At 37.3% G+C, this 26,564-nt stretch overlaps 1 protein-coding gene across 1 annotated transcript; it reads right to left on the minus strand.

Moving 5' to 3' along the window:
• Positions 1 to 14,368: 14,368 nt before the first annotated feature.
• LOC133528320 (fatty acid synthase-like) lies at positions 14,369 to 19,246 on the minus strand. Its single transcript, XM_061865664.1, has 3 exons — positions 18,985 to 19,246; positions 17,758 to 17,950; positions 14,369 to 15,063 (listed from the first exon to the last, which is right to left on the minus strand). Exons 1-3 carry the CDS (start codon positions 19,144 to 19,146, stop codon positions 14,936 to 14,938), a joined length of 483 nt encoding a protein of 160 aa, XP_061721648.1. The 5' UTR covers positions 19,147 to 19,246; the 3' UTR covers positions 14,369 to 14,935.
• Positions 19,247 to 26,564: the final 7,318 nt, after the last annotated feature.

Raw genomic sequence — 26,564 nt, forward strand, 5'->3', positions numbered from 1 at the left:
GTATCTGTAAACAATAAATATTTATTTGTTGAATTGTTTAATGCTTAAATAATTTATAAAGCGTTCTATTTCACTCACGGGTAGCTCTAGTTATTTATATTAACTTAAGCGTATTTTAAAATTGTTTTTAATACAATAAGACATGTAGGTATATCAATAAAGGACGAAGGATTGCATAATATTCTAATAAAAAATATTTTTAATGTAGTCTTTGATATGGCCGGTACTGCCATTTTATATGAACCTAATGCATTATATGTACACCCAATTAGAATGAGTTGTTAAGAAAGTTAATCGCTATTAGCTTAGTGACGACAATTAAGCATGAGATCTTCATGGGAATCAACTTTTTGCCTTTATTCACATGGTAATATCGCATATAGTTTATGAAATGAAAAAATAAAGTTAATATTGAAATTTAATGCTTTATTATACTCGTAGTCACTGACTGATTAACTTTTCTTAACAACTCACGCTAATTGGGTACACTATTCTCTGAAAACTCCCACGAACACCAGGTATTGCATGCAATTCGAACCTACACAACACAACAACACAACGTGACGTCAGAATGAATTCTAAAAGACGTAATTTAGTTATCCTGCATTTCGCTCGTACTTGTCCGTACATGTATTGGCGCGAGTGAGACGCAGAATAACTAAATTATATCATTCAGATGTTGTACGTTCTATTTGGCCTATCCCGGGCCCATATAATTCTAATCTTGTCAGATGTATAATTATGATCTACGAGTATTCAGAATATAACAAAAATAAAATTCTTACCCAGAATAGTAAATCCTCTGCCTAGATGCCCATTTATTCTAGAAGAGTGAATATTTTGAATCAAGGCTAATTCCTCAGCGTCAATAGGTTTTGATTTCAATGATTCTATCACTTTCGTAACAGCGGCGTCCGTTCGGCTAGAGATTAACACCAGGCGCGGAATATTGCACTCATATTTAGTCAAGTCCTAGAAAAAAGGATATAGTTAATATAATATTTTAGTCACTCAAAAAGCACATAATAGTCAGCTAGGTCCTTCATATGGTGCATGCAATACGGCAACATCTCAAAGAACCAATTTTTTGAGCAATCGCGTCCCAAAATTTTGAGTATATCCGTAAAAAAGTTTTTTTTGTTTCATTAAGGTCGTAATTTAAACAATTCTAAGCCCATATATGCAATAATCTCAAAAATAAAAAAAAATTGCATCGTATTAAATTCAGCTAGATTTTTTAAAATCGACATCAATCACGATGACTCCAATAATTAATCTAACGGAATTTAGCACGTAGCAACTTTGGGACTTGATTTTTTACTCAAAGAAACAGTAAGTAAAGTAAAGTAAAGTAACAGTAAGAAAAATATAGGTACCTTCGGCTTGTAATGCCCATGTAAAAGTACATGGGAGTTGATGCCGGTGACCGACAGACCGTTGACTGCGATGTAGGACCTCGCCGTTGACTTGTGGTCGCGCAAGATCTGAAGACGACCCTCACGTAGGGCAGCCACATCCTCTCTTGGCTGCTCGCAGTGCAGATTACCAGCCAGTTGACCAGTGTGGTAACCCAGAAGCACCTGTCACAATGGAAGGGTCTGATGAAGAAAAATACTAAAACAAGACGCCGATTCTGAACTGAAATGGAGGTTATATAAGAAAGAAAAAGTGAGCAAGGACTCCAGTGCTCTGGACCGGAAACGAATCAGCGTCCTCTGCATTCACGGCAGATGCCTCAACCGCTCAGCGACCCGAGTCACGGCGGTATGGATTGGATTCACCATATTGTTTCGTTCCCCGCCCTTGGCACTGGAGACCCTGGCCTTTTTTTTTAATTTATGACTTCTATTTTAATTCGTTATTCATAAAGAAGCTTATTTTATAATTTACGTTTTTATAAAATAATGTAATTTGTTTCCTAGTACTAAGGCATCTGATTAAACATTTTGTTAGGGTTTCTTGTTTTAAAACGACCGTGATCGTGAGCCGTGTCATTGGCCATGTCACGCACGCCAATATTTGTTGCTTTGCGTGATTGCTCGCGCTGAATGCAATTAGAGTCGTCTCATCACGCATCTCGCTCGCACTCCTAGTGCGCGTGAGATACTTCACATACAATGACATCAAATACAAATCGTTACATATGAAGCAAAGTTTGAAGTAGCAAATCAGATTGTTTTGATTAATCCCTGCCGATTCATTCCGCTACCGCTATGGTTGGCAGTCCACAACTGTGTATTTCTCCAGACACTTCCTGCCTCGCACTGCTAAACTGTGGAACTGTGGTATGTCCGGACCGAAACGAACTTCAAACCTTCAAGAAAAAAGCGTAGTCCCATCTTAAAGGCCGACAGCGTCGTTGACTTCCAACCCCTTGTGTTGCGGGTGTCCATGGGCGATGGCAATTCCTCACCATCAGGCGGTTCGTCTGCTTGTTTACCTACTATAGTATATTTAAAAATAACGCTAACCTTCGTAATACCCGCAATACCCGAAGCGGACTCCAAGTAGCCTACATTGGACATAACGCTGCCGACGTAGAGAGGGTCACTGCGATCTCCGCAAAACACTTTATCTATTGCTTCCAACTCCGTCTTATCAATATCAGCGTCACCTAAAACGCAAACAATTTTAGATCGAAAACCTTCAGGCACGAACGATCTGAATAGTGTAATCATATCAAGTAAAGTTTTTGCTGTTAGGAACTTAAATAGTTATTTGTAGTATATATACACTTATATGTAGTAATTATACTACATATAAGTATATATCCTAATATATACCCGCTCAAGAAAAACTAGACTATATAACAAAGACTAAAAGTGGAGGAATTTATAGTACAACTAACCCGTGCTAAATTTTGCAGAAATAAATTGGCTTATTAGAAACACACTCCCCCCAAAGTGGCGCCACTGTCCGCACGATACCCTTTTAAGGAAGGTGTCGAAGCCGCTTCGCCATCTTCACTTGGTGCTGTCCCGCTCACGCATTTTAATATTAATAATATAATTACATTATATCCGAAATATACCTGCTCCAAAGCCTTCCACATATTCAACATCTCTTGGAGATACTTTGATTTCATCATAAAATTCTTGTAGGAATCCTGTAACTTCTTCCGTTGTTCGCTTCCAGCTTCCAGGATGTTTATTAGCGATATATTTCACTTTGGAATAAACTACGTCTGCATAAATTCTAAAATTGTAATTTTTTGTTAATAATTAATCAAGTAAAAATGATACCAAGCTCACATCATCATCATCAGCACTATAATTCTTCACTGATTGTTGATCAACTCTCAGTGTCATCAAATACTCCATGAATATAGCATTAGGCGTAATCGTGGCTCATCAAATATGGCGTTTTTCAATGATTTTAGAAGATTTGAGAGGAGTGGAGGGGGGTTTTAGCTCTCAACTTTATCTTGATATATATCGCTTCAATTGTATATCGCTTCAATTGTTGCTTACTCTGAGAGTACGTCTAAATGTCTGTCAAGATAGACCAGTTTGACAGCACTGGCTTCCCTCGAATGCGGCTGGCTGAATGTTTAAGTTTGGTATCGTTTTTGTACAATTCGGAGATGCTGAATCCATTTATGGTATCATATTGACACTATTTCGAATTAAGGTGGTTCGATTAGGTTACCCAAAGCTTAAACCTCACTAGATGGCGCCACAATTGCAAATTTTGAGTTTTAATTTTTTTGTGGAGTAGTCTTGGTATTTCTATACTGTAAATTATGTTTAGCGCACTCATTAAATAAATATTGAACTATTACAACAAACATTGAACACTTCATTGTACAAAAACTACCCCTTAATGTCGACAGAATGTTTCTTGACTCTATTTCTAAGTATCACTCACACATTCAAACAGTCTTACTGGGATCCTTGTAGTAGACAATTTGGCACAGCGTGAGTAGGCTTCAATAGCGTTGCGGTATGTACGTGGAAATACATGCAAGAGGATGTGGGTTCGAGACTCATAAAATTTTTTTTTGTTATCAGTATTATCAAGTAGGTACCTATTATTAATAAATTATTTTATGAGAAATATGAGCGTTTTCCATAAAAATATTAAAAATCTGATTCTCACACATCATGATATTTTTGGGTTCTTCCAACTCAGAATCACTAGCATAATCAATCCTCGTGTTAAAAAAACCCGAAAATTTGTATTGAAATTTTAGTTTTACATTGAAATTTCTTTCACACTAAAATGTGACGTAATGGTATGGATATTTTAGGATATCTTTCTTTAATGCTAGGGTGGAGAAGAGTCTAAGTAGAATGAACCTAAGAAAGTCCAAATTTGTAAGTCAGATTTTCCGGTATTTTTTTTCAAAAAAAAACGCTGTTTTGTTCTAAAATTAAAGCAATCCCTTACTGCCCAGCCTTTAAAAAAGTAGGTACTATTTTACAGTAGAATTAAAACATTTTTTTTACGATACATTTAATTAAATTACAGTGAGTTACAAAATTGCATGGCCTTCTATTTATAACCATTATAAAAAGAAATGAGATATTTACCATGTTTGTTTATATTATTGATTTCCCGATATTTTGTCACAACTAGAAGTTTCACACAATGCCTAGAGATAGAAAATTATTTATTTATTTTATTTATTGTCAATTTCATTCAACGGATCACATCATATCCAATTTATGTGTTTATGTATTGCATTGTTTTCTACCTAGTTGGTTATTAAATTCTGTTACTTCAATAATATTTATCTACATAAAATATACCAACGAAAGTTTAATAAAGTATATATTAAAATGAAGTACACAAAATCAGGAATTACATATGACAATATCATTCAAAATCGCCTCCTCTGGCTTTGACACAGGCCCTCAAACGACGAGGCCAGTCATCAATAGCGGCACGCACGATTGTCATGTCTAATTCCGTCACTGTCTTAACTATGGCCCGCTTGAGGGAGTTAAGATTTGTGTGGGGTTTAGCACAGGCTTTCTCCTCAATAACCTGCTATATGGCATAATCCAGGGGGTTAAGGTCCGGGCTGGAGGACGGCCAGTCTTCGTGGGCAATAAAGTCAATTTTGTTCCTTCGAAACCAGGCTTGAGTTGTTTTTGCCTTATGTGCAGGAGCTGAGTCCTGTTCAAAGATCCATGGCTGTTCGAGAACGGTTTCCAGTTTCCGGTTTTCACACCTTTTTCACAGAAATGAATCTGTGTTAGCCCTGAGTATGACACACCCAAAATCATGTTTGGCGGGTGCCCACATTTGTGCAACGCAATAGGGTTGTTTCCATCTACAAATCTTAGGGCATAATTGTATCCCAAAAAATTTTTTGGATTATAAGAACATGTTAAACTACTTTTAGGGGACCTGTAATGACCATATTTTTGTAAATATTGAATTTAAAATATCTTTTGGCACACGTCACGTGACCAAACTCGAAACGTCATTGAAGATTCTGATGACGTCACAACTCTCGGATTGACACTGTTGACAGTTAGGCGATTAACAACAAATGACAAATATCAGTTGACAGTTCGTATCTTCTACGTGTGTATGTAGTTATGTGTCAAACCATAAACTGTGACGTCACACAATTTTCAAAGAGCGTTTTGGGCGCGAAACCATCTTTTAAAATATATTTTGTTAATTTAACATATTTAAAGCCGTTTTTAGTATAAAAGCTGAATTTTGAGGCAACTTTTAGTTAATATAGAAAGTAATACAAGCGTTTCAAAAAATTGGAATACGATTCTCTTTTAGGCCCCAATTCATTATAGATACGACGAGATAAGCGTTATGTGTGGTATATAATTATAGCTCACAAATCCACCACATTATGTCATTTTTTATTTTTTCGGTAGCATTTGTTTTAACGGAAATAAAGAGGTTGCAAATCGAGTAACAGAACTTCAGAACAGATATCATTTGATATTTACCAGTCGCTTTTCGGTGAAGGAAAACATCGTGAGGAAACTGGACAAATCCCAACAAGGCTTAGTTTTACCCTCTGGGTTGGAAGGTCAGATGGCAGTGGCTTTCGTAAAAACTAGTGCCTACGCCAAATCTTGGGATTAGTTGTCAAAGCGGACCCCAAGCTCCATTGAGCCGTGGCAATATGCTGGGACAACGCTAGGAAGAAAGAAAGAAATCGAGTAACAGAACTTAGTAACCAACAAGGTATAATAGTTATGATGTAAATGTCCATATCATGTTGGAGTCATATATGTATTAGCCAACTAATTATTCAAGATCAATACACTTAGCTCCCTTAGGTAGGTATTCGCCTAAGTACAATCTCGGGCAAAATTGAGTTTTATAAAAGTGAACTAGTTTCTAGGTCATATTTTCTATGAATTGGTCATTTTTGTAGACTCCAATTACAGTTACACTTTTCCTGGTTTTTCGCGGACCAGAATATCGATGATTTTTGTAACTTGATTTAGACGTTGCTATCATTTTCAATCCAAAAACACATAAAATCACAATTCAGAACATGCGGCAGCTTTGTTTTCTATCAAGTACCTCAAGCACCAGGGCGGCTACCGGGAAAATCGAAATTCGTCAATTTCGGGCATTTTTCTCTGTCACTCTAATTACGTCTTAGTGAGAGTAAAAGAGAAAGATCCCCACAATTTGCGAATTTAGGTTTTCGCGGTAGGCCCCCAAGTCCTGTCAAGTTTCAGCAGTGTTGCCAGGTGAGCGGAAGAGAATTATCGTACTTGAGTGTCAATATTATTGTACCGTTGAAAAAAATATCGTACGCCAATCAAAAAGGCAGCCCCTAAAAATGTCTTGCAAAATAAGCTTAAACTTCCAATTAATAATAAAAAAAAAGACAATTTTCGTCTAAATTGCGCCAAAAATCTGTTTATGTTTGTGTATTTTTGGGATAGACTCAAACGGTATACAGGAAATTGTGACATTTTAAACTTTAAACTTACACCAAGGAGCCGAACACCCAAAAGATACTAATTTTAGCCTATTTCTGAGAGAAAGTGTCATATTTTGCTTCAAATTACTAGACTTTTAAAGTGGCATCATCCAAGGGCTGAAATTATAGTACTTTAGTGTACGATAATGCTCTTTGGAACATTACGTCATACCGGGGCCCAAATTATCGTACATATACGACAATTATCGTACGCCTGGTCACACTGAGTGTCAGTGTCGACAGAGTCAGCTAAAACGCGTCAAACATCGCAACGTCGCGCCGATGCATGGAGTGGCAACGCCGCAATGTATTTGTACACGACATTTGTCACACACACATGAGTAAAATTTATGAAAATATAACGTTGATTATTGCATGATTTCTGTATGAAACAAAGTTTTTCTATTAATTTAGCGCAAATGAATATTCGAAAGTAGATAGATGCGCAACTATTTATGTAATAATATTGTGTAATTAATTAATAAATAGCGATTGTTTTTTGTATGAAAATCGAACCACCTTAACAACAAATAAAATATGAGTCCCGGAAAAGATACGATAGCTTTAATTCAAAAAACATATCACTTTAAAGTGAAAAGGGAGATGGAAATTTCTATCAGGAATAAATAACCGCTGAACCGATTTAACTAGATGAAATCTACTTACGTCTACATATTTGATTTAATTGAAAATGGTGCCAAACTTTACTTAGAACCTAAACTTAAATTTAATAATAATTAACCACAGACGTCGCCGTCGCTAAACATAAGCCCCAATCCCCTCCCCCCTACCACTAGCATCAAAAATCACTTCCACTCATAGTATTACATCTCAAATAGGAACATTAAGAATTAATTCTGCCAAACGAAATCTTTTGTTCAGAGAACGCCGTATTTGCTATTTATGTTGCGTGCAAGCAAACATTTTTACAAAACTGTTGGTATACACAGTGGGTGAATGAATTACCATTATAAAAAAGTGTTTAAATAACGGTTGATGACAAATAATAAAGGATAGATTCAGATAGCGACTGCAGCATAGCAGATTGATAGCGACACTGGCCGTGTCAACGATGCGGCAGTAACTTTGCTACAGTTACGTTTCTGCAGTCGTCATCCGAATGCAACCTTAATACTCTCACATGAGATCATACTGATTACATACCTTAAAGCATCTTTAGCTTTTTGTAAGAAAAGCACGTTAATGCCTTCAGATCTCACACAGCCGTCAGCTGATTTGTCATAAGATTTATTTTTACCATCAAAACATAGAGAAATTGACCTGAAAAATAAATGAAAATAATAAATGATTATTTGATGAAGGTGGCGAGATACTTCCGGATTATTATAGACATTTTGTCCGGATTGGTGGGAAAGTACAACAGAGGAGGCTAACTCGAAAGTATACTTTAATATTAAAGTGATATATACATACATGATGTGTATATAAATGATGTACCTAATACTTTAGTTATCACATATCATATAAATGCATTTCGCTCGTATTTGTCCGTACATGTATTGGCGCGAGTCATACTCACAATCCACAATTGGTAGAGAATGCCTTTTGGCATTAAGTTCGCCGTTTGTACGATAGTTTTCTTTTGTGCAATAAAGTTTAAATAAATAATACTCAAGTGAGAAAGAGCACAAATTGGCATCATTTAGATATAATTTTGATGTCAAATGTATGTTTAGATTATTTAGCCTGCGGGTCGAGTGAACGAAACGAGGCAGGGGAGGCCTTTATAGTACGGTCGCCAAGCCGCTCCGAGGCCAGATTTAATTGACTCAGCTCGGCCTTACCCACAACCGGTATCAATGTGTTCGGACAGTTCTCCTGATCACCGTACATGCGGTAGTAAAGCGGAAAAATGGTGGAGGGGATAGTAATGACGTCACAAAGATGGCGGCCGGACCTATTCTTTTTGGCGGTGTATCTCGAAAACCACTTAACCGATTTTAATCATCGAGGTGTCAAATAATAGCTTATATTATGGAGATTATTTCCTTTTCTACAAACATTTACGTGAAACCTATAGGAAAAAAAATAATCACAAAAAACAGTTTTTTTATAAAATTATTATTTTTTATTTTGTAAAAATCTCCGTAAATATTAGCATTTCGCAAATTTTGTTTAATATAAAACATATTGCTTCATTATCAAGGAATATAATGAGCCTTAAAACATACAGATCGAGTAATAAACAATGAAGCTACACTCATTTATTTGCGCATGGGTAACGATAACTGGCTTTTACCGGTCGAAACTGTGGTGACTGTTACGATACGTATTGAATGGAATTTATAGAGTATCGGTTTTAATTACTGAAATTATAATTAAAATTATAAAAACCAGACACAATAATGTTACCTTACTTCGACGTTTAGTCTCTTTTTTCGTCTTAATCATAGGTAGGTACACATTTCTTTTTACTTAAAAATTTTATACAGGGTGAACTTTTAACCACCAGTCATACTCTGCGCAGCGACTTTATAGGTCATACTTAACAACTTTTACTATGGGACCAATTCCGAAATCGCGAAAAAAATGTTGACTGTCCCATATAAAGGTGCGACCAACTTTACCAGACCAACACTTTTCTAAACTGAGCTACAGCTGTCCGATGAAGTTAAGTACTTAGGACTAACTCTCGACAATAAACTCAATTGGAACAACCACATCAACAAACGGATAGACAAGGCGGGAGTTGTCTTCTGGCAGTGCAGAAGGATGATTGGTAAGAGGTGGGGACTCAACCCGAAAATTACCCTCAGGCTCTATAAGACGATAATCCGCCCCTTACTCTGTTACGGTGCTCTGGTTTGGTGGCCAAGAACAAACCTAGGCAACGTACGAGACAAACTACAAAGACTTCAAAGGCTCGCATGCGCGGCCACCACTGGCTGCACGAGGTCTACCCCGACTGCAGCCATGGAGGTCATGCTAAACCTTCCACCGCTGCACCTACACATACAGCAAGAGGCCAGTCTCTCAGCGGTAAGGTTGCGAACCCTCAAGATATGGTCTAACATCACAGGAGCTCTTCACACAAAATGCCTGGAAAAGGTGTATGACGAATTTCCAGTGCTTAGGTCAGGCACGGACCGGATTCACAAACAAGCTATCTTCGATAAAAGGTACAAAATACAGTTATATGAGGACGACAATCATGAAGGACTCAATCCCCGGGAGCTGAGAATCTTCACTGATGGGTCCAAAACAGACAGCGGATCGGGCTCTGGAACCTTCTCAGAAGACCTGAACATGTCGATCACCACTCCGCTAGGAGCCCATAACTCGGTATTCCAAGCTGAGTGCATGGGCATCATAAACGCGGCGGCTGCCATCACTGCAAGGATCCTCCATCCGCATACTCTCCGACAGTAGAGCAGTCTTAATGGCTCTAAATAGCCATATAGTTACATCCAAACTTATACACGAATGCCACGAACGACTAATGGAGGTATGTCATAATAACAAGATCACCCTACAATGGATCAAGGGACACAGTGGATCCCGAGGTAACGATGCTGCGGACGAGCTTGCCAGGCAAGGATCGAATGCGGGGGCGATTGGTCCGGAACCGATTCTTCCGATACCATTTAGCAAGGTACGCTCAATGCTGCTGGCACGTACAGGGAAACTACACACAGAACACTGGCTGAACCAGACTGGATGCAGACAGGCAAAAGAAGCCATGCCTGGCATCAACGGAAAACTCACAAGGGCGCTCCTGCAACTAGGGAAGGTCCGACTGAGTATGGTAACCAGTGTCATAACAGGTCATGGACTATTTAACAAACATCTTTTCACAACAGGTGTCACAGACAGTCCCCTGTGCCGAGGTTGCATGGAGACAGAAGAAACAGCCTCTCACGTGGTGCTGGAATGCAGCGGAGTGACTCCATACAGGGCTAAACATCTCGGATCTCCGAGAGACCTCCCCGAGGTCCTACTCAACATCAAAGGTTTGATAGGATTCCTCGAGGAGCTGGGCTGGCAGGACTAGCCCACCCCCAACATATCACGCAAAATAGGCGCAAGTCGTCGAGTTGCGGAAAAATCGCCCGAATACAATACAATACAAGGTGCGACCAGACCGCAGCTTAAAAAACGGTCACGATACGGAATCGCAGTGACGCGTCGTATGCGTACCGTTTTTGACGCATGCTCCCCACACCGCTGTTTAAAAAACGGTGACGGTACGGAATCGCAGTGACGTGCTTCACGCGAATCTTTTTTGTTCGCAAAACAGTTGCGTCTTTTACGTCACCGGTACGGTGTCTGCCATAAGATCTCCGTGTAATATTTTTTGCGATTTTTACGCAGTTCAATTTACGGTGCGTCAGCTTATTTTAAGCAGCGGTGTGGCGAGCATGCGTCATGGACCCGGGTACGTCCTTAAACTACGTCCAAAAGAGAGGTATGGGCATTGTGAATGTCATCTCGCTTTGTGTGGTAGGGCACAGCCAGTGGGTGTCATTCCAGATCCAAATTTTCTTGCGTGATTCGGCATTGGTCCCATAATAAAAGTTGTTCAGTATGACCTGTAAAGTCACTGCGCAGAGTATGGCTGGTGGTTAAAATTTCATCCTATACCTATATTCGACACAAGTAGTAAGTTCTTACAGACCAACTATGATACACATTTTGCCTGTATAGTGATACATAGTGAATAAATTAATACCTGATTTAAAAAATAAAACAAAAATAACAAATAGCATGTTATTTAATTCAGTAATCACTAATCAGTCTTAAACAATGAACATCATACTTTTAGATTAGACAACAAAATGTATATTTATACTGTGTTTCGACTTGAAAGATTTTACTGCTTTAAAACATAAGACAAACCTACCAACCAAATGTATAAAAAAAAATGTTTTTTGTGATTATTATTTTCCTATAGGTTTCACGTAAATGTTTGTAAAAAGGAAATAATCTCCATAATATAAGCTATTAGTTGACACCTCGATGAATACAATCGGTTAAGTGGTTTTCGAGATACACCGCCAAAAAGAATAGGTCCGGACGCCATCTTTGTGACGTCATTACTATCCCCTCCCACCATTTTTCCGCTTTACTACCGCATGTACGGTGATCAGGAGAAACGCCCGAACACATTGATACCGGTTGTGGGTAAGGCCGAGCTGAGTATAAAATTTTTAAGTAAAAAGAAATATGTACCTACCTATGATTAAGACGAAAAAAGAGACTAAACGTCGAAGTAAGGTAACATTATTGTGTCTGGTTTTTATAGTTGTCATTATAATTTCAGTAATTAAAACCGATACTCTATAAATTCCATTCAATACGTATCGTAACAGTCACCACAGTTTCGACCGGTAAAAGCCAGTTATCGTTACCCATGCGCAAATAAATGAGTGTAGCTTCATTGTTTATTACTCGATCTGTATGTTTTAAGGCTCATTATATTCCTTGATAATGAAGCAATATGTTTTATATTAAACAAAATTTGCGAAATGCTAATATTTACGGAGATTTTTACAAAATAAAAAATAATAATTTTATAAAAAAAACTGTTTTTTGTGATTATTTTTTTTCCTATAGGTTTCACGTAAATGTTTGTAGAAAAGGAAATAATCTCCATAATATAAGCTATTATTTGACACCTCGATGATTAAAATCGGTTAAGTGGTTTTCGAGATACACCGCCAAAAAGAATAGGTCCGGCCGCCATCTTTGTGACGTCATTACTATCCCCTCCACCATTTTTCCGCTTTACTACCGCATGTACGGTGATCAGGAGAACTGTCCGAACACATTGATACCGGTTGTGGGTAAGGCCGAGCCGAGTCAATTAAATCGTGTTTCTAGAGGGCTTTTGAGATTTGGCGACCGTACTATTACCCACCAGTGGGACACTAAATTCGGCTAGTAAAACAATTATTCTTTGATTTTTATTCATATATCAACGCATTTAATAAAATGTATCAATTATATTTATATATTAATTACCCAACTACAGCGAAGCAAATGGAAAAGGATTTTGACCGGTATGTTCCCTCATAACTTCTAAGTCCATGATTATATAAATTATGACGTCATATTTAAATGAACATGGCGCCCTAGAGGTCTTTAAGTGATGAACAAAAAAAATATGCCTTTTTGGATATCATTTAATAAGCTTAATTAGGACATTTCAAATATTCAGTTGTTATCTGCTTTGCTTGCAAGCACCCCATAAAACAATATTTTTAAGAAATATTATTATAAAATGCGTAAGAAATGGTCCGGAATTGTAGCAAGAAGATTTTTGTGTATTATTAGGCGTGATTATTGGCTGTACAATCAGCATCAAAAGTAGCGGATCAAATAACGTTTCATAAGTATCTACCATTCTGTAACAGCTTAACAAAAAGTGATGGCTTTAATATAGAACAACTAAGACTGTAAAAGATATACTTTTGAACGCGAATTTTAGAAATTCGCCTTTATTTGGAAAAGTTATCCGGAATATCAGATACTTTTGGCGCGTTGTTTCATCCGCTACTTTTGATGCTGACTGTACCTAGGTAGTATATTTAACAGTTACTGAAGAACGAATTAAGAATTGGTAGATTTAGTAAGAGAAAAAGATTTCTAATAAAGACAATTGATAATACAAGAGGCAATATGTTAAGGCACCTCCTGAAATGCACGACAATTATATAAAAACACGACGACAATTATAATAGAAGCAAAAGTTAAAGGAATAAGAGGACGCAGGTTGAGACTCGAGTCGTGCGTTTATGGATTAAATTTAAGAGAAGAAGTAGTGTTGTATCAAGAGCTCAAAACAATATCAAAAAAGCAGGTTGAATGGCGGTTACTCCACCGACAAGAGTTGGGCTCTCAAATATACGATGATGGTTTAATATGTACCTGCCAAAATGAATAGAAGTTTGCGGATGCAAGCATATATTACAGCCGCCTACAACGGCTGCTTCGCAGTCGCCTCGAGTGAGCGCCTGGTAGGCTTGCTCCAGCGCTACAGCCGAGCTGCAGCACCCACCGTCGATAGCCAGTGACGGACCCTTCGCGTTCAGCCAGTAAGAAATCCGGTTGGCGAACATTGACTTGTTGCACCTAAGTAACAATGGGGTAACCTATATTAACTAAAAGTAAGAATATTTAACGTGTAATTATAATTTAACTTATTTATAAAATGAAACTAAATTTAAACTATAGAAGAATACAAAATAAAATATGTTAACGTCACCAATTGTCCTATAATTGAATTTAAGAGAAAATTTGGAGTATTTTAATTGCACCAAAATTTCTACCGCTTTATGCGTTAAAAGTGAATGTCCTATTCATCCTTTATGTTTTAGATGTATTTAATTATAGATATTGCAATTGGTTTCAATATTATGAACAAATTAAAACTATGTGTTTTTGCACCAGTGATGGGATGCATGGCGCCATTAAATTTAAAAGTAACTTAATGAATCAGTAAAAAATAAAACTTAAGGATCTTTATGGCGCCTGTTTATGGGAAAATGTTGTAAGTGTTTAAAAACTGATGATAAAAGGATTAAGGATTATTTTAAAGGACTTTTCTACGTCCCATTGCTGGTGCCACTGCATTATAGGGTGTTTACTATACTTCTAAAAAATTTGGCCGGATGATGCTGGCAAGATTTCCCCGCTGTATTGCGACACTAATACGTTGCGAGAGGAAGCTGCCAGTTCTTTGGTCACCAGTGAAGTCGACCAGTCTTTTAGTAAGCTTTTTGATAAGGTGTACATCTGAAGTTTAAGTTTTTGGCCGCTTTAGCCATTACTGATTGAAATAGTATAATCATACACCAAAGAAAAAGGGACCAAGCCTTACAGTGGCCGAGATTGGATAAAAACTGGCTCTGCTAAGCTAGGACGGTTGGGTTACTACGTAACCCTACAACACTACGCATAGCCCGACATGCCTTTGGCCGGTTTTATTTGGTAATGCATGCGATTGAAAATTATATAAGTATAAATTTAGATAAAAGTTTAAAAAAACATATGTACTTACCCAGCTATACCTAAACCCGTCTTTCCTTCAAAGCCGCTGTAAAAAACGACTTTTTCAGTTTCTGACAAACATGTTCCCACGTAAACGCCGACTTTCTTCCCGGACAGATGCTCTGGGTTTACACCTAGAATTATTGGAAGGAGATAATTCTGAATCAATCAAGACGCTTATAAGTTATAGGTCTACCGTTTAACTGAGACGGCTGTTGAGAAATTATTATGGTTTTGCTGCAAATTATTGGTGATCGTGACGTTTCGATCATGTACCGTATTATAACGGACGTTTTGTGCGTTGCGTACGATTGTAAGAGTTTTACTGTAATTTTTAACCGAATTCAAGATTTCAAAAGTAGGAGGTTATCAACTCGGTTTATGTTTTTTTTTTTAAAGTTTGTTACTTCATAATTCCGTCCCGATCTTGAAAATTATTTTTTTGGTTAAATTTGTATATATACAGATTGGTCCCGTTTTTGTCAAAACTCAGTTCTGATGATGGGATCCATGAGGAATCGAGGAAACTCTTCAAATGAGAAAGGCATACAAGTGACATTTGATGCAATGGAACTGCTGATGATGATCAGAATGGAACTCTTCAACGACGCATTGTTCACGTTTGGCGATTTGTCCTCTTCGCTGTGTTTCTTAAGCAAATTAGATTTTTAAGACAGATTTTTGTCAAGTTCGAGTTCTGACGATGGAGTTTATGAGGAATCAAGGTAACTCCACAAATGTTAAAGGCATGTATATAGTGATTTTATTATTTTCATCAACAAATCAAGCATATGAACAAATTCATATGAAACATTACACAATGATGTCATATCAACTCACCTACTTTTTATATATCTATCCTATTTATTATATAGAACTTGTGTTTAAAAATAACTGCTGCCTATGTTTTCCTAATAATTATCTGGTGCTTTATTTTATGCATGGTGTGAACTAATGTATCTTAAATGCAGTCGAATACCCTATTGTGGGTATCTTACCAATCAACCATAGGGCAAATCTGAAATATGTCAAGGTGGACGCAGTGACAAAAAAAAAACATTTTACCTCCTATTCTACATAATTAGGCGCAGGAAGCTGTCTTTTTAATTTCACTGTATGAAACCCAATAATCCTTCTTTCACCCGGTCTCCCTCATTAATGTTGTTTTTTTTTTAAATTATTGAATACTATATTACTATATTTCAATATGTCCCATTATGACATGTGATCTTCATAACAAACCGGATCGACTGATATAATTTAAACTTCTATTCATCTAAATAAAAAAAAATATTATGGGACATTCTTAGACAAATCGACCTAGGCCTGTAGGGGGGTTACTGTAGTAAGCTCAATAAGGCTTGTATTGGTGGTACAGTCAGCATGAAAAGTAGCGGATGAAACAGCGCGCCATAAGTATCTGATATTCCGTATAACTTTTCCAAATGTAGATAATTTTCTAAAATTCGCGTTCAAAAATATATCTTTTACAGTCTTAGTTGTTCTTCATTAAAGTCATCACTTTTTGTTAAGCTGTTGCAGAATACAGAAGATACTTATGAAACGTTATTTGATCCGCTACTTTTGATCCTGGCTGTACAGTCAGCATCAATAGTAGCGGATGAAACAACGCGCCAAAAGTATCTGACACCTCAGGTAACTTTTCCAAATATAGATAAATTTATAAAATTCACGTTCCAAAGTACTTACAGTCTCAGTTGTTCTATATTAAAGAAATCCGTTTTTGTTAAGCTGTTATAGAATGGTAGATACTTATGAAGCGTTATTTGATCCGCTATTTTTGATGCTGACTGTACTAGACGACGATGTGTATAATAGTTTTTTTTTAATACTTAAGTAGTTAAATACCAGCAAACGTATCTGCTTGTTAAAAAAAAAAAACTTAAATACATAGGTAACTCAAGAACAAATAAATATCAGTGATGAACACATAAATAATTGGCCATACCAGGTTTTGAACCCGGGTCCTCCTGCTTCGTAGTCAGGGTCACTATACCGACTATAATACCGACTAGGCCGTTATCATCTAGCCTATTTACATTCGCGATTATCAGCTTTTGCGAATAACTGGCAGACCGATATCGTCCGGCGAACTGGTAATCAGTTGGCTTCTTTATATAGAGATTTAGGAATATGTAGTAGGGTTTTTTTTACTTATATATTATGTAATTATTTGGCTACTTGGCAGTTTTTTTGTAAATAATGTCAATCGATCTTAATTTTCCTGAGGCTCAAAATGTCTATGTATAGGACTCATGGCCTTTAAGCCACAAAAAGGTCAAACATTAGAGATAAAGTCTGGCGCTCGCACTCGAAGATTGAAACGCCTCTAACAAAATTATATTATAATGTGACGTCACATTACATTAGTCTGTCCTAAATGTATGGAAGATCAAGAAAATTGCTATTTGGACCCTGAAAGCATATAGTTTTTCATAATTTATTGTTCAATAAAATGTAAGGAATCGAATTGTACAATTTTCTTTTATTCTTTTTGAAAGTAAAAAAAATATTTAAGCCTTGTATTTTTTCAAATCTCAATATGTCTTTTTTAATTCCACTTTTTTTTTAATGGTTGGCTCATTTTATATCCATTTAGCCAAATTTAGTTTTAATATTCAACATGTGTCAAGTACCCAATTATGGGATGTTTCTTTCCGGGTCGTTCCAAGCGCGAAGAAAGTTTAGTTTATTGATAGTTTATTTTTAGTTTTTCAGTGTTTTTTAATGATTGTATTTTTTTGTGTTATTCATAAAAGAATGGGATACACTATCATGGTCTGGATATTACCTGTCAGTTAAAATACCTGCATCGTATATGGCTTGGTAGACTTGTTCGAGCAGTTTCCGCGACATGGGGTCCATGTTGATCCCCATGCGGTAGGCCACTCGGAAGAACTGGCCATCAAACAGATCCAGACCAGGAATTAAGCCCACATGCTTCGGAATTTCTGGGTGGTCGTAGTTCCAGCGCGGTTTACCATCCGCTATGGGGTCCACCTAAATTATTGTAAAATAATGTAAAAAAATTCAATGCTGACACAGTTTTTTATGTTTATGAAAGGAGTATAATCTGAACTATAAGGTGATAATGTTTGACCATACTCCAAGGGGTGAAAGCGTACGTAATACGTAATACTGAACAACTTTAACTGTGCAGCCAACCCCGAAATCGCGAGAAAAAATCCTGCTGGTCCATAAAAAAATATTGTCATTAGATTCGCCTCCCCCCCGCAAAAAACCTGGTAAAACCATGGCATATGGTAGTTATATGTTATGGTTGGCGATTACGATGAACCATTTTGCTTTAACTTTATTGTACGTAAAATTAATAAAATTTAACGAGAGCTTTATTGACCCTCTTCCGATATAACCCGGTTTAATGTGCTATCAAAGAAAATCGGCCTTTGTTTGTCCATTTCTCAGTTCGTCAATATCATGGTTCGTCAATTGTTCCGTTCGTCTAATTTCCATTTCGTCCATTACCTAGTTCGTCCTGTTTTTATTATGTTTATGAAATCACGTTTTTTCCTGAATTTCCTTCATTTATTAATATGGTGTTCTTATTGCTTGAAAATATTGGTTTGTAATTGAAAACAAAGACGAAAATATTTTTTGTACTTTAATAAGTTCGTAGTAGTCCTTGATGTACAAATCACAGATCACAGATTTGCTGACTCGGTTGCGGGGCATGTGTATGAGAGCAGATTTTCATCGCATTTTAATATGTAAAAGTTGTTCAGTATGACCTACATATCCAGCCCTCAGAGTATGGAAAAGTGACCATGCCCTCCAGTAACCGAGGGCGGCGTCTTCAGTTTTCACGGCTATAACCTCTAGGCCACCTGGTCACGGCAGCACCTGTCCTGTTCCAATTTATATATTGTTTGTATTGCTATCATTTTTCTGTCACTATCAACTTACATCTTTTGGCAAGTGAATTGAAGTTTGAAGTTTTATAAAACTCGGATAAAACGTGACTTATCCCATGAGACTTTGGTCAGATGAAATAAAAAATAAAATCACTGCCTGACCTTATTGTAGAGGATGTCAGAGAGTTCCTTGATATGGAGCGAACGCGGATAGGTGCCCGAAATCCCGGAGATGACAACGCGTTTCCCATCACGATCATCACCGCTCACGCGCTCTGTCTCCTCGATATCCACTTGGGGTATCTCCTGCGGTGTCGGAGCCATTGTACAAATTTCACCGCACTTGTAACTATCGCGAACTACGAATAAAAATGCGCAATCTAAATAAAATCTGGTCTTTTATATGGATATACGAATTTTAATGTCAAGGCCGATTAAATAGAATAATAAGAAATACAGGTTGTTTTTTTTTGTGCTTTCTAAATGATAAACACAATTTAGAAGATAGTTTATGGTATTCAACTTGAATCAAATTTACTAGGAATTTGTTAGCATTAAACAAAAATTCTAGTGAATTAGGATGTAGGTAAGTCCTTAGTGGTTATACATACCGTAAATTTGAAAAAACATGATCGCGTTTGCTAAGTTTCGAAAACATTTGAAGGTTTAGAGACTGATATTAGATACAAGATTAGACTATAAACCTTTACAAAGTACATGTAAAGATACAAGAATTATATTACTTAGTAGGTATTGATGTAAAATATTTTAAAGGCCGTTATAATTTTTGCTTGCCAGATTTTACATTTTATGTTATTGAGTACTCGTATTCTAAACCTTGATAAATGGAATTCAATTAAAAATTATATAGTGTAAAATGTTAATATAGGTACAATACAAACTTAAACTAATTAAAAACTAAAAATCTATAACTAAAGAGTGCCACTACCATGTGCCACTATTTAAAATAAATAATATTAATTTTTTTTTGTATTTTTACAGTATTTAAGCGTATTATGATTGTTTTAATATAGTTATATTTTTCAATGTAGTAGTAGTAAAACTCTTTATTGTACAGAAATGAAAACAAAACACGAAATAAACACTCATCATTAGTACAAAGGCGAACTTATCCCTTTAAGGGATCTCTTCCAGTTAACCATTGAGCAATTGAGGGAGAATTGGAGACGGTAGACATCCGTACTGTATAAAGTGGCGCAAAATAAAATAAAATAGAAAAGGTATTTATTACAACCTACAATATACATGCAATGGTATATGACCTACAACAAATATATACACATACCTATATACAACTAAATACTTATATATTCTATAATATATATTACATATATACAAAAACTAAAATACCGCACACATCCTTTAAATTAAGTTTCGTCCGAAAGCCATAACTTTTTTAAATTCGCCTTTAGCGATGCGACAGATTGACACATGTAATAAAGTTTATCTTACTTCATTTATATATCTTAAATAAAATGATAAAATAATTATGTAAAGCCGTAGAAAACAAATTTATGGTTGATTACTTAAAAGGGTAACTGGAATATAAATAATAATTTTAGATAAAAAAATATGGTAAGGAAAAAGAGGATCAGCTCTCCAATGCCACCTAATATTTAAATAAATATTTATGAAAAAAAAAAACTGTTTGTTACCCATTTTTTATACGATTGTCCAAGAATGACCTGGGCAAGTATCCCGGATTCCCCCTAAATTGTTAATGTTTTATTAACAAAAAAAAAAAACTATAGTCTGTATCTTTAGGTATTTAAAAAAAGGTAAACAAAATCTACCCTCAAATGGCTCCTTAAGGCAGCTGAGGGTAGATGAAAACATTACATGATCAAATAATGTAGGTTTAAAGTCATATTCAGTGACAGATCCAGGCGGTTTTGCATTTGGTTGGTTAACCAATAAATATTAAAACTACCCGAAAATGTACAAATTGTTTGTTTACCTTTTTTTAAATACCTAAAGATACAGACTATACATGTATAATTTCAAGACTTGTACGGTATCAATCACACCTACACTGAAAAAAATAGATAGCCGAACTGGTTTTGTAACTTTACTAAATAACTAAACTACGGTTATAAGAAAATAAACTTTGCATAAATTTACAAACTTATTTTGTAGTGTATACCCAGTACCTGAACACTGATAGCCAAACACGGTTTTGTAACATATAACACATAGTTCGCAAGTCCCAATTTTTGTGTAAACAGTAACCAAAATTTTGTTACAGTTATGCAAACATTTCTTTCAGTGTAAAAACATATTTCTCATCCTGTATATACGTAATTACATGTCCCAAGAAAAACAACATTCAAAACAGCTTATGAACCAAATCAATCCATATGCCGCTGTGCCTTTATTTATATGCATTGCATAAGCCTAAATGTTAAGAATATGTAAAATGGTTACGTCTTTAACTGTTTATTATTCAAAACCTTGACAAATTTCCATTGTGTTTGTACAATATTACAGGACAGGTAGGTACGTAATTGTTACAGTAGCTATAATTAAAATAACTGAGACACGTTTAAATATATACGATGATCTTATATTGGTAAGTATATTTAGATTTTTTCAGCACACTTGCTCGTACTGTGGAACTTATTGATCCACTTCTAGTCATATCGAACTTGCGCGATAATTAAACAACTCTTCCATTAACTGTGTTTAATAGGAATTCTAAAATATTTTATTTATAAAACAAATTGTTCACATATGCGGTTTCAATAGCTACCTACAGTTTTAAAAATATTTATCTCACCCAGGTGAACACCGCTTTATTTTTTTGGTTTCTTGTAGTGGCCAATTGATAGGTAGGTATAAGGAACAGTCATATATGGACGAATGGACGATTTTCATGCAATAATGAGGAAAAGAATCGCCTCTCAAATGTATCGCCGGCGGGGTAGCACCAACAGCTTGCTGGTAGATATAGCGGAGAGATGGGACTGTCCATTTTTTAGTCACTGGGCGTCTGCCCATCGTCCTGTGTACCAAGACCCCAAATGAAAAGCTGTGAGACCTAGGTTAAGATGTACTAACACTAGTTTTGTAAGTCTGTATATAACCAACAATCTATGGACAAACTGTTCAGGCCAGTTTGTCCATAGATTGTTGGTTATAAAGAAATAATAATAATAGTTTCGATGTTCGCACTCACGGTTGGTAATGCAGTTCCAACAAGCCCTCGAGCTTGGTTCTGTCCCACCTTCCCTAACAACTGGTGTAACCTTCCTCTACAATTCCGGTAGTACCACGGAAGCGAAGAACTACAGACCCATCACGTGCTTGCCTACACTTTACAAGCTCCTTACATCCATTTTGAGAGCAAAAATTAACGCGCATATTGTCGCTAATAATATTTTGGCCACCGCTCAAAATGGATGTAGGGCTGGGTCCCGTGGTACTAAAGAGCTTCTCCTCATAGACATGACCATTTGCCAACAAATCCGACGGAACAAGGGGGCCTTCTCAGCAGCTTGAAATGACTACAAGAAGGCCTATGATTCGGTGCCTCACTCATGGCTAGGAGGGTCTTAGAGCTGTATAAAGTTGATTCAGCTTAAAGAGCCTTTCTAAGCGCGTGTATGAGGCAGTGGACAACAGTCCTTCGTCAACCAGGAAGCGGGGATGACCGCCCTGGCCCGCAGGATTTTATAAAGATTAAGCGCGGAATATTCCAGGGTGATAGTCTGAGTCCCTTGTGGTTCTGTCTAGCTCTGAATCCCCTCAGCACCCTGCTGAAGGATATGGGACTAGGTTGCCGGCTTCGGAGAGAGGGTGAAGTCATTTCTCACCTTCTGTACATGGATGACCTTAAATTATTTGCACCAAATAGCCAAGACTTGTTAGAGCTACTGAAAACCACCGAAGTCTTCAGTAGTGCCATCAACATGGAGTTTGGTGTCGATAAATGTGCGGTTATGCATGTACACCCGGGGAAGGTTTTAAATTCAACAAATTTACAACTATCTGAGACAATGTCTATCAGATCTATCTCTGAATCAGAAACCTACAAATACCTTGGTATGGCACAGTCGTTGGGTATTGAGGACGAGGGTATTAGACAGTCGGTGAAGGAGCGCTTTTTTAGTCGGCTCACAAAAGTCCTTAACAGTCTTTTGTCAGGAGGCAACAAAGTGCGCGCCTTCAACGCCTGGGTAATGCCCTTACTCACATACTCCTTTGGCATACTAAGGTGGACTTAGACCGAACTGGACGCCCTGGACCGGAGTGTCCGAATACTGCTCACCACACACCGTATGCTACACCCACGCTCGTCAGTTATGAGATTGTACATCCCACGGAAGTGTGGAGGTCGAGGCTTCCTAAACGCCAAAGATCTCCATAACCGCGAGGTGTGCAATCTCAGGAATTATTTCCTTAACAACAAGTGTGGGATGCATCGTGATGTGGTGGCAGTAGACGGGAACCTCACGCCGCTCTCCTTGGCAAACGAGAACTGGTGCAAACCTGTGGTACAAAGTACTGCGGATCACGGGCGGTTCTACAAGGCCCTCACGGGACCCGACGTGGACCTGCTCGCGTCGGTGAACTGGTTACGATTCGGGGACCTCTTCGGAGAAACCGAGGCAAACCTGTGCAATTGCGGACAAAGTTATGATGACGAACAACTATCGGAAATATATCCTGAAGGACGGTACGGTCGACATTTGTCGGGCATGCCGCCGTTCCGGTGAGTCACACAGGCATATCATTCCCGGTTGTTTTCATCTTGCTAACGGTGTACTTGCACAGACATAATCTCGTAGCCAGGATTATTCACCAGCAACTTGCTCTTCTATACGGCCTTGTGGAACGCGAAGTACCGTACTACAAGTACTCACCTGCGCCAGTTCTCAAAAATGGTCGTGCCACGCTCTATTGGGACTGACAGGACTATTGTAGCCAATAAGCCTGACATCGTGATAATAGATCGATCGCAACGCCGGGCCGTGCTCGTCGACATCACCATCCCCCATGACGAGAATCTCGTGAAAGCCGAGAAGGACAAGTCTAGTAAGTACCAAGACTTGCCTCACGAGATAACCGCCATGTGGGATGTTGATTCGACGATCATTGTCCCGATAGTCGTTTCAGCGAACGGTCTCATAGCGAAGAGTCTCGAACAACACCTTGAGAGACTCTCGCTAGGTGGTTGGATCAAGGGTCAGATGCAGAAGGCGGTGATCTTGAGCACGGCGCGGATAGTCCGGCGGTTCCTCTCTCTGCGGCCCTGACCACCGGCAGCTTGGGCCCTGCCCCGCTGCTGGCGGCACCCTAGGTTAGGGTTTTTATAATGTGTTTATATCTTTTGTATTGTTTTGTAAGTGTTTTTATATTTTACTTTTATATCCATATTATAAAAAATCCTAATCTAAGATATTAAATGAATAAAGAGAATAATAATAATAATATTCTTTATTGTGCACTACTAAACAAAAGCAACAATCAGCGTAATCGTAAAATTATATAGTGTGAAATTAAAAGGAGTGGAATCTTTTATGGTAGAACTGTTGCAAAAGTGTCCAGCTGTCAGCTATAAATAAAAGTTCCAAATCTCACCAGAGTAGCGCTAGAGTAGTTAAGAAACTAGGCATTATTGACAGAGTGAAGAGCGCTGTCTATGATTTGATTTTTTTTTCAAGTATTCTATGTATTGTAGCACCACCTATTTAAGGTTTTTTAATGACACTTTTTGGTACATGCAGATTCCATTCCTTACCTCCACCTTCAATACGCAAAAGTATGTATGGAGCTGTACAGCGCCATCTCGTTTAAGTACCTATCAAATTCCAAGCACGAAATTGTCTTATGGCTCCTCTACATGATGGCCCAGCGTAGGCCAGTCCTAGGGACGCATTTATGCGTTAGAGGGAGCAAGTGATATTGCTATCTCATTTCACCGCATAGCTGCGTCCCTTGGACTGGCCTACGCTGGGCCATCGTGTAGAGGAGCCCTTAAATTCTACTCATATTACTCAATAGATGTATCTTCGATATTACGAACCTGTAGAAAATAATTCGTTATTAAAAGTTAATATTCAAGTTCAATTCAGTAATTATCACGGTGCTTATTACCGAACAATACCGTCACTGGTGTAATGACCGGCACAACATACATATGTCATAAATTACTATATGTCTAGACGCGGAAGGTCACATTGTAGTCAATTATTCAGCGAACCTAACAGTATTAAATACAATGGACATTAAAATTACAAAAATCTAGTTTAGCATTTTTTTTAAATATTTTAAGTGCCGGCAGAACTAGGGTCAATAAACTACTAGTTTTTAAAATTATAATTTAATGACTTTATAGATCGTGTCATTTACGAAGACGCGTGCCTTGACTTGTAATGGCATGTTATTAAAGGTTAGATTTGACAAATCAGCGCGTCATCGTGTATGACACGAACTACATTCATCTACAAAATGTACGAACTCTGGAAGGTAGAGGCAAGGAGTAGAATCTCCATGGGCAGAACTGTTGCAAAAGTGACCAGCTGTCAGCTATAAATAGTTTCAAATCTCTCCAGAGTAGTGCTAGAGTATCTAAGAACCTAGGCGTTATTGACGGAGTGAAGTGCGCTGTCTATGATTCGATTTTTTTTTCAAGTATTCTAGGTATTGTAGCGCCACCTATTTATGGATTTTGTCAGACATTTTTGGTACATGGAGATTCTATTCTTGCCTCTACCTTCCATAGTACGAACGAAATGTACGAATGTTAAACGTGTGTCTCTATTCGAAATTTTGAAATTTCCGTTCGTTAGAAAGAGACCAAATATATTCGTCACGGTCTTCCTAGGACTCATTCTTCATTAGTCACTATCGATTTTGGCCTCATTCACTTAAACGCCTCAATTTTTTCCATACGTTCGATGCTGGTCATTCGTAATTAGTATCATTCAATTCTATGTTCGTTACATTCGTTTTGCGTCTCAATCGCTAATTGTAACTATTTTTTCCCGTCAATCTTATACTATCATTCATAATTGTTGTGTTACTTCGTGCGATATGTCATATGTCACACGGAAGTTTAAATACAAACATCATTCTTTGTGCAAAATTACGTCCATTATTAAGTCATTATTAATAACGGTCTCCAAAAAAACATTTTTGGTAAAGTGAAGATTTTCGGAAATAATGACAATGACAACTATCGGCCCGATTCGAAGAATGAGATACGATAACGATAAGTTCTGGTTTAGATAAGTCCTCATTTAGATATCGTTTGTATGTCGAAGCAGCTCGATTCGAGCAACCAATGTCACTTTGACCTTAGAAATATCGTAGATAGATCTTATTGGGATCACAGTGGAATCGAAATAAACGTCAATTTTGACATGTTGTTTAGTTATCGAACTTTTAAAGATCTTAAACGTGTCTTAATAATTCTTTGAATCGGGCCGAATGTCCCTTAAGTCGAAATCTTTTGAGTAATTTATATTTATATATAATTTATTATAATTTATACCTTCCACCGTCACATTATTTGTTAATAAACATGCTGTAATTTCTCGAGAAGGGAGGGTGTTTTCATTTTGTTCTCTTGTACGCTTGTAATTAATACTGTTCAGGAATAATTAATCTTAAATTACTTATGGCGTGTGGTGCAATATGAAGGCGACCGCGGAATTATAACACACGTACAGTCAGCATCAATAATAGCGGATGAAACAACGCGCCAAAAGGAACTGATA

Source organism: Cydia pomonella, chromosome 19 (assembly GCF_033807575.1).
Source record: "Cydia pomonella isolate Wapato2018A chromosome 19, ilCydPomo1, whole genome shotgun sequence".
In the NCBI taxonomy this organism is placed as follows: domain Eukaryota; kingdom Metazoa; phylum Arthropoda; class Insecta; order Lepidoptera; family Tortricidae; genus Cydia; species Cydia pomonella.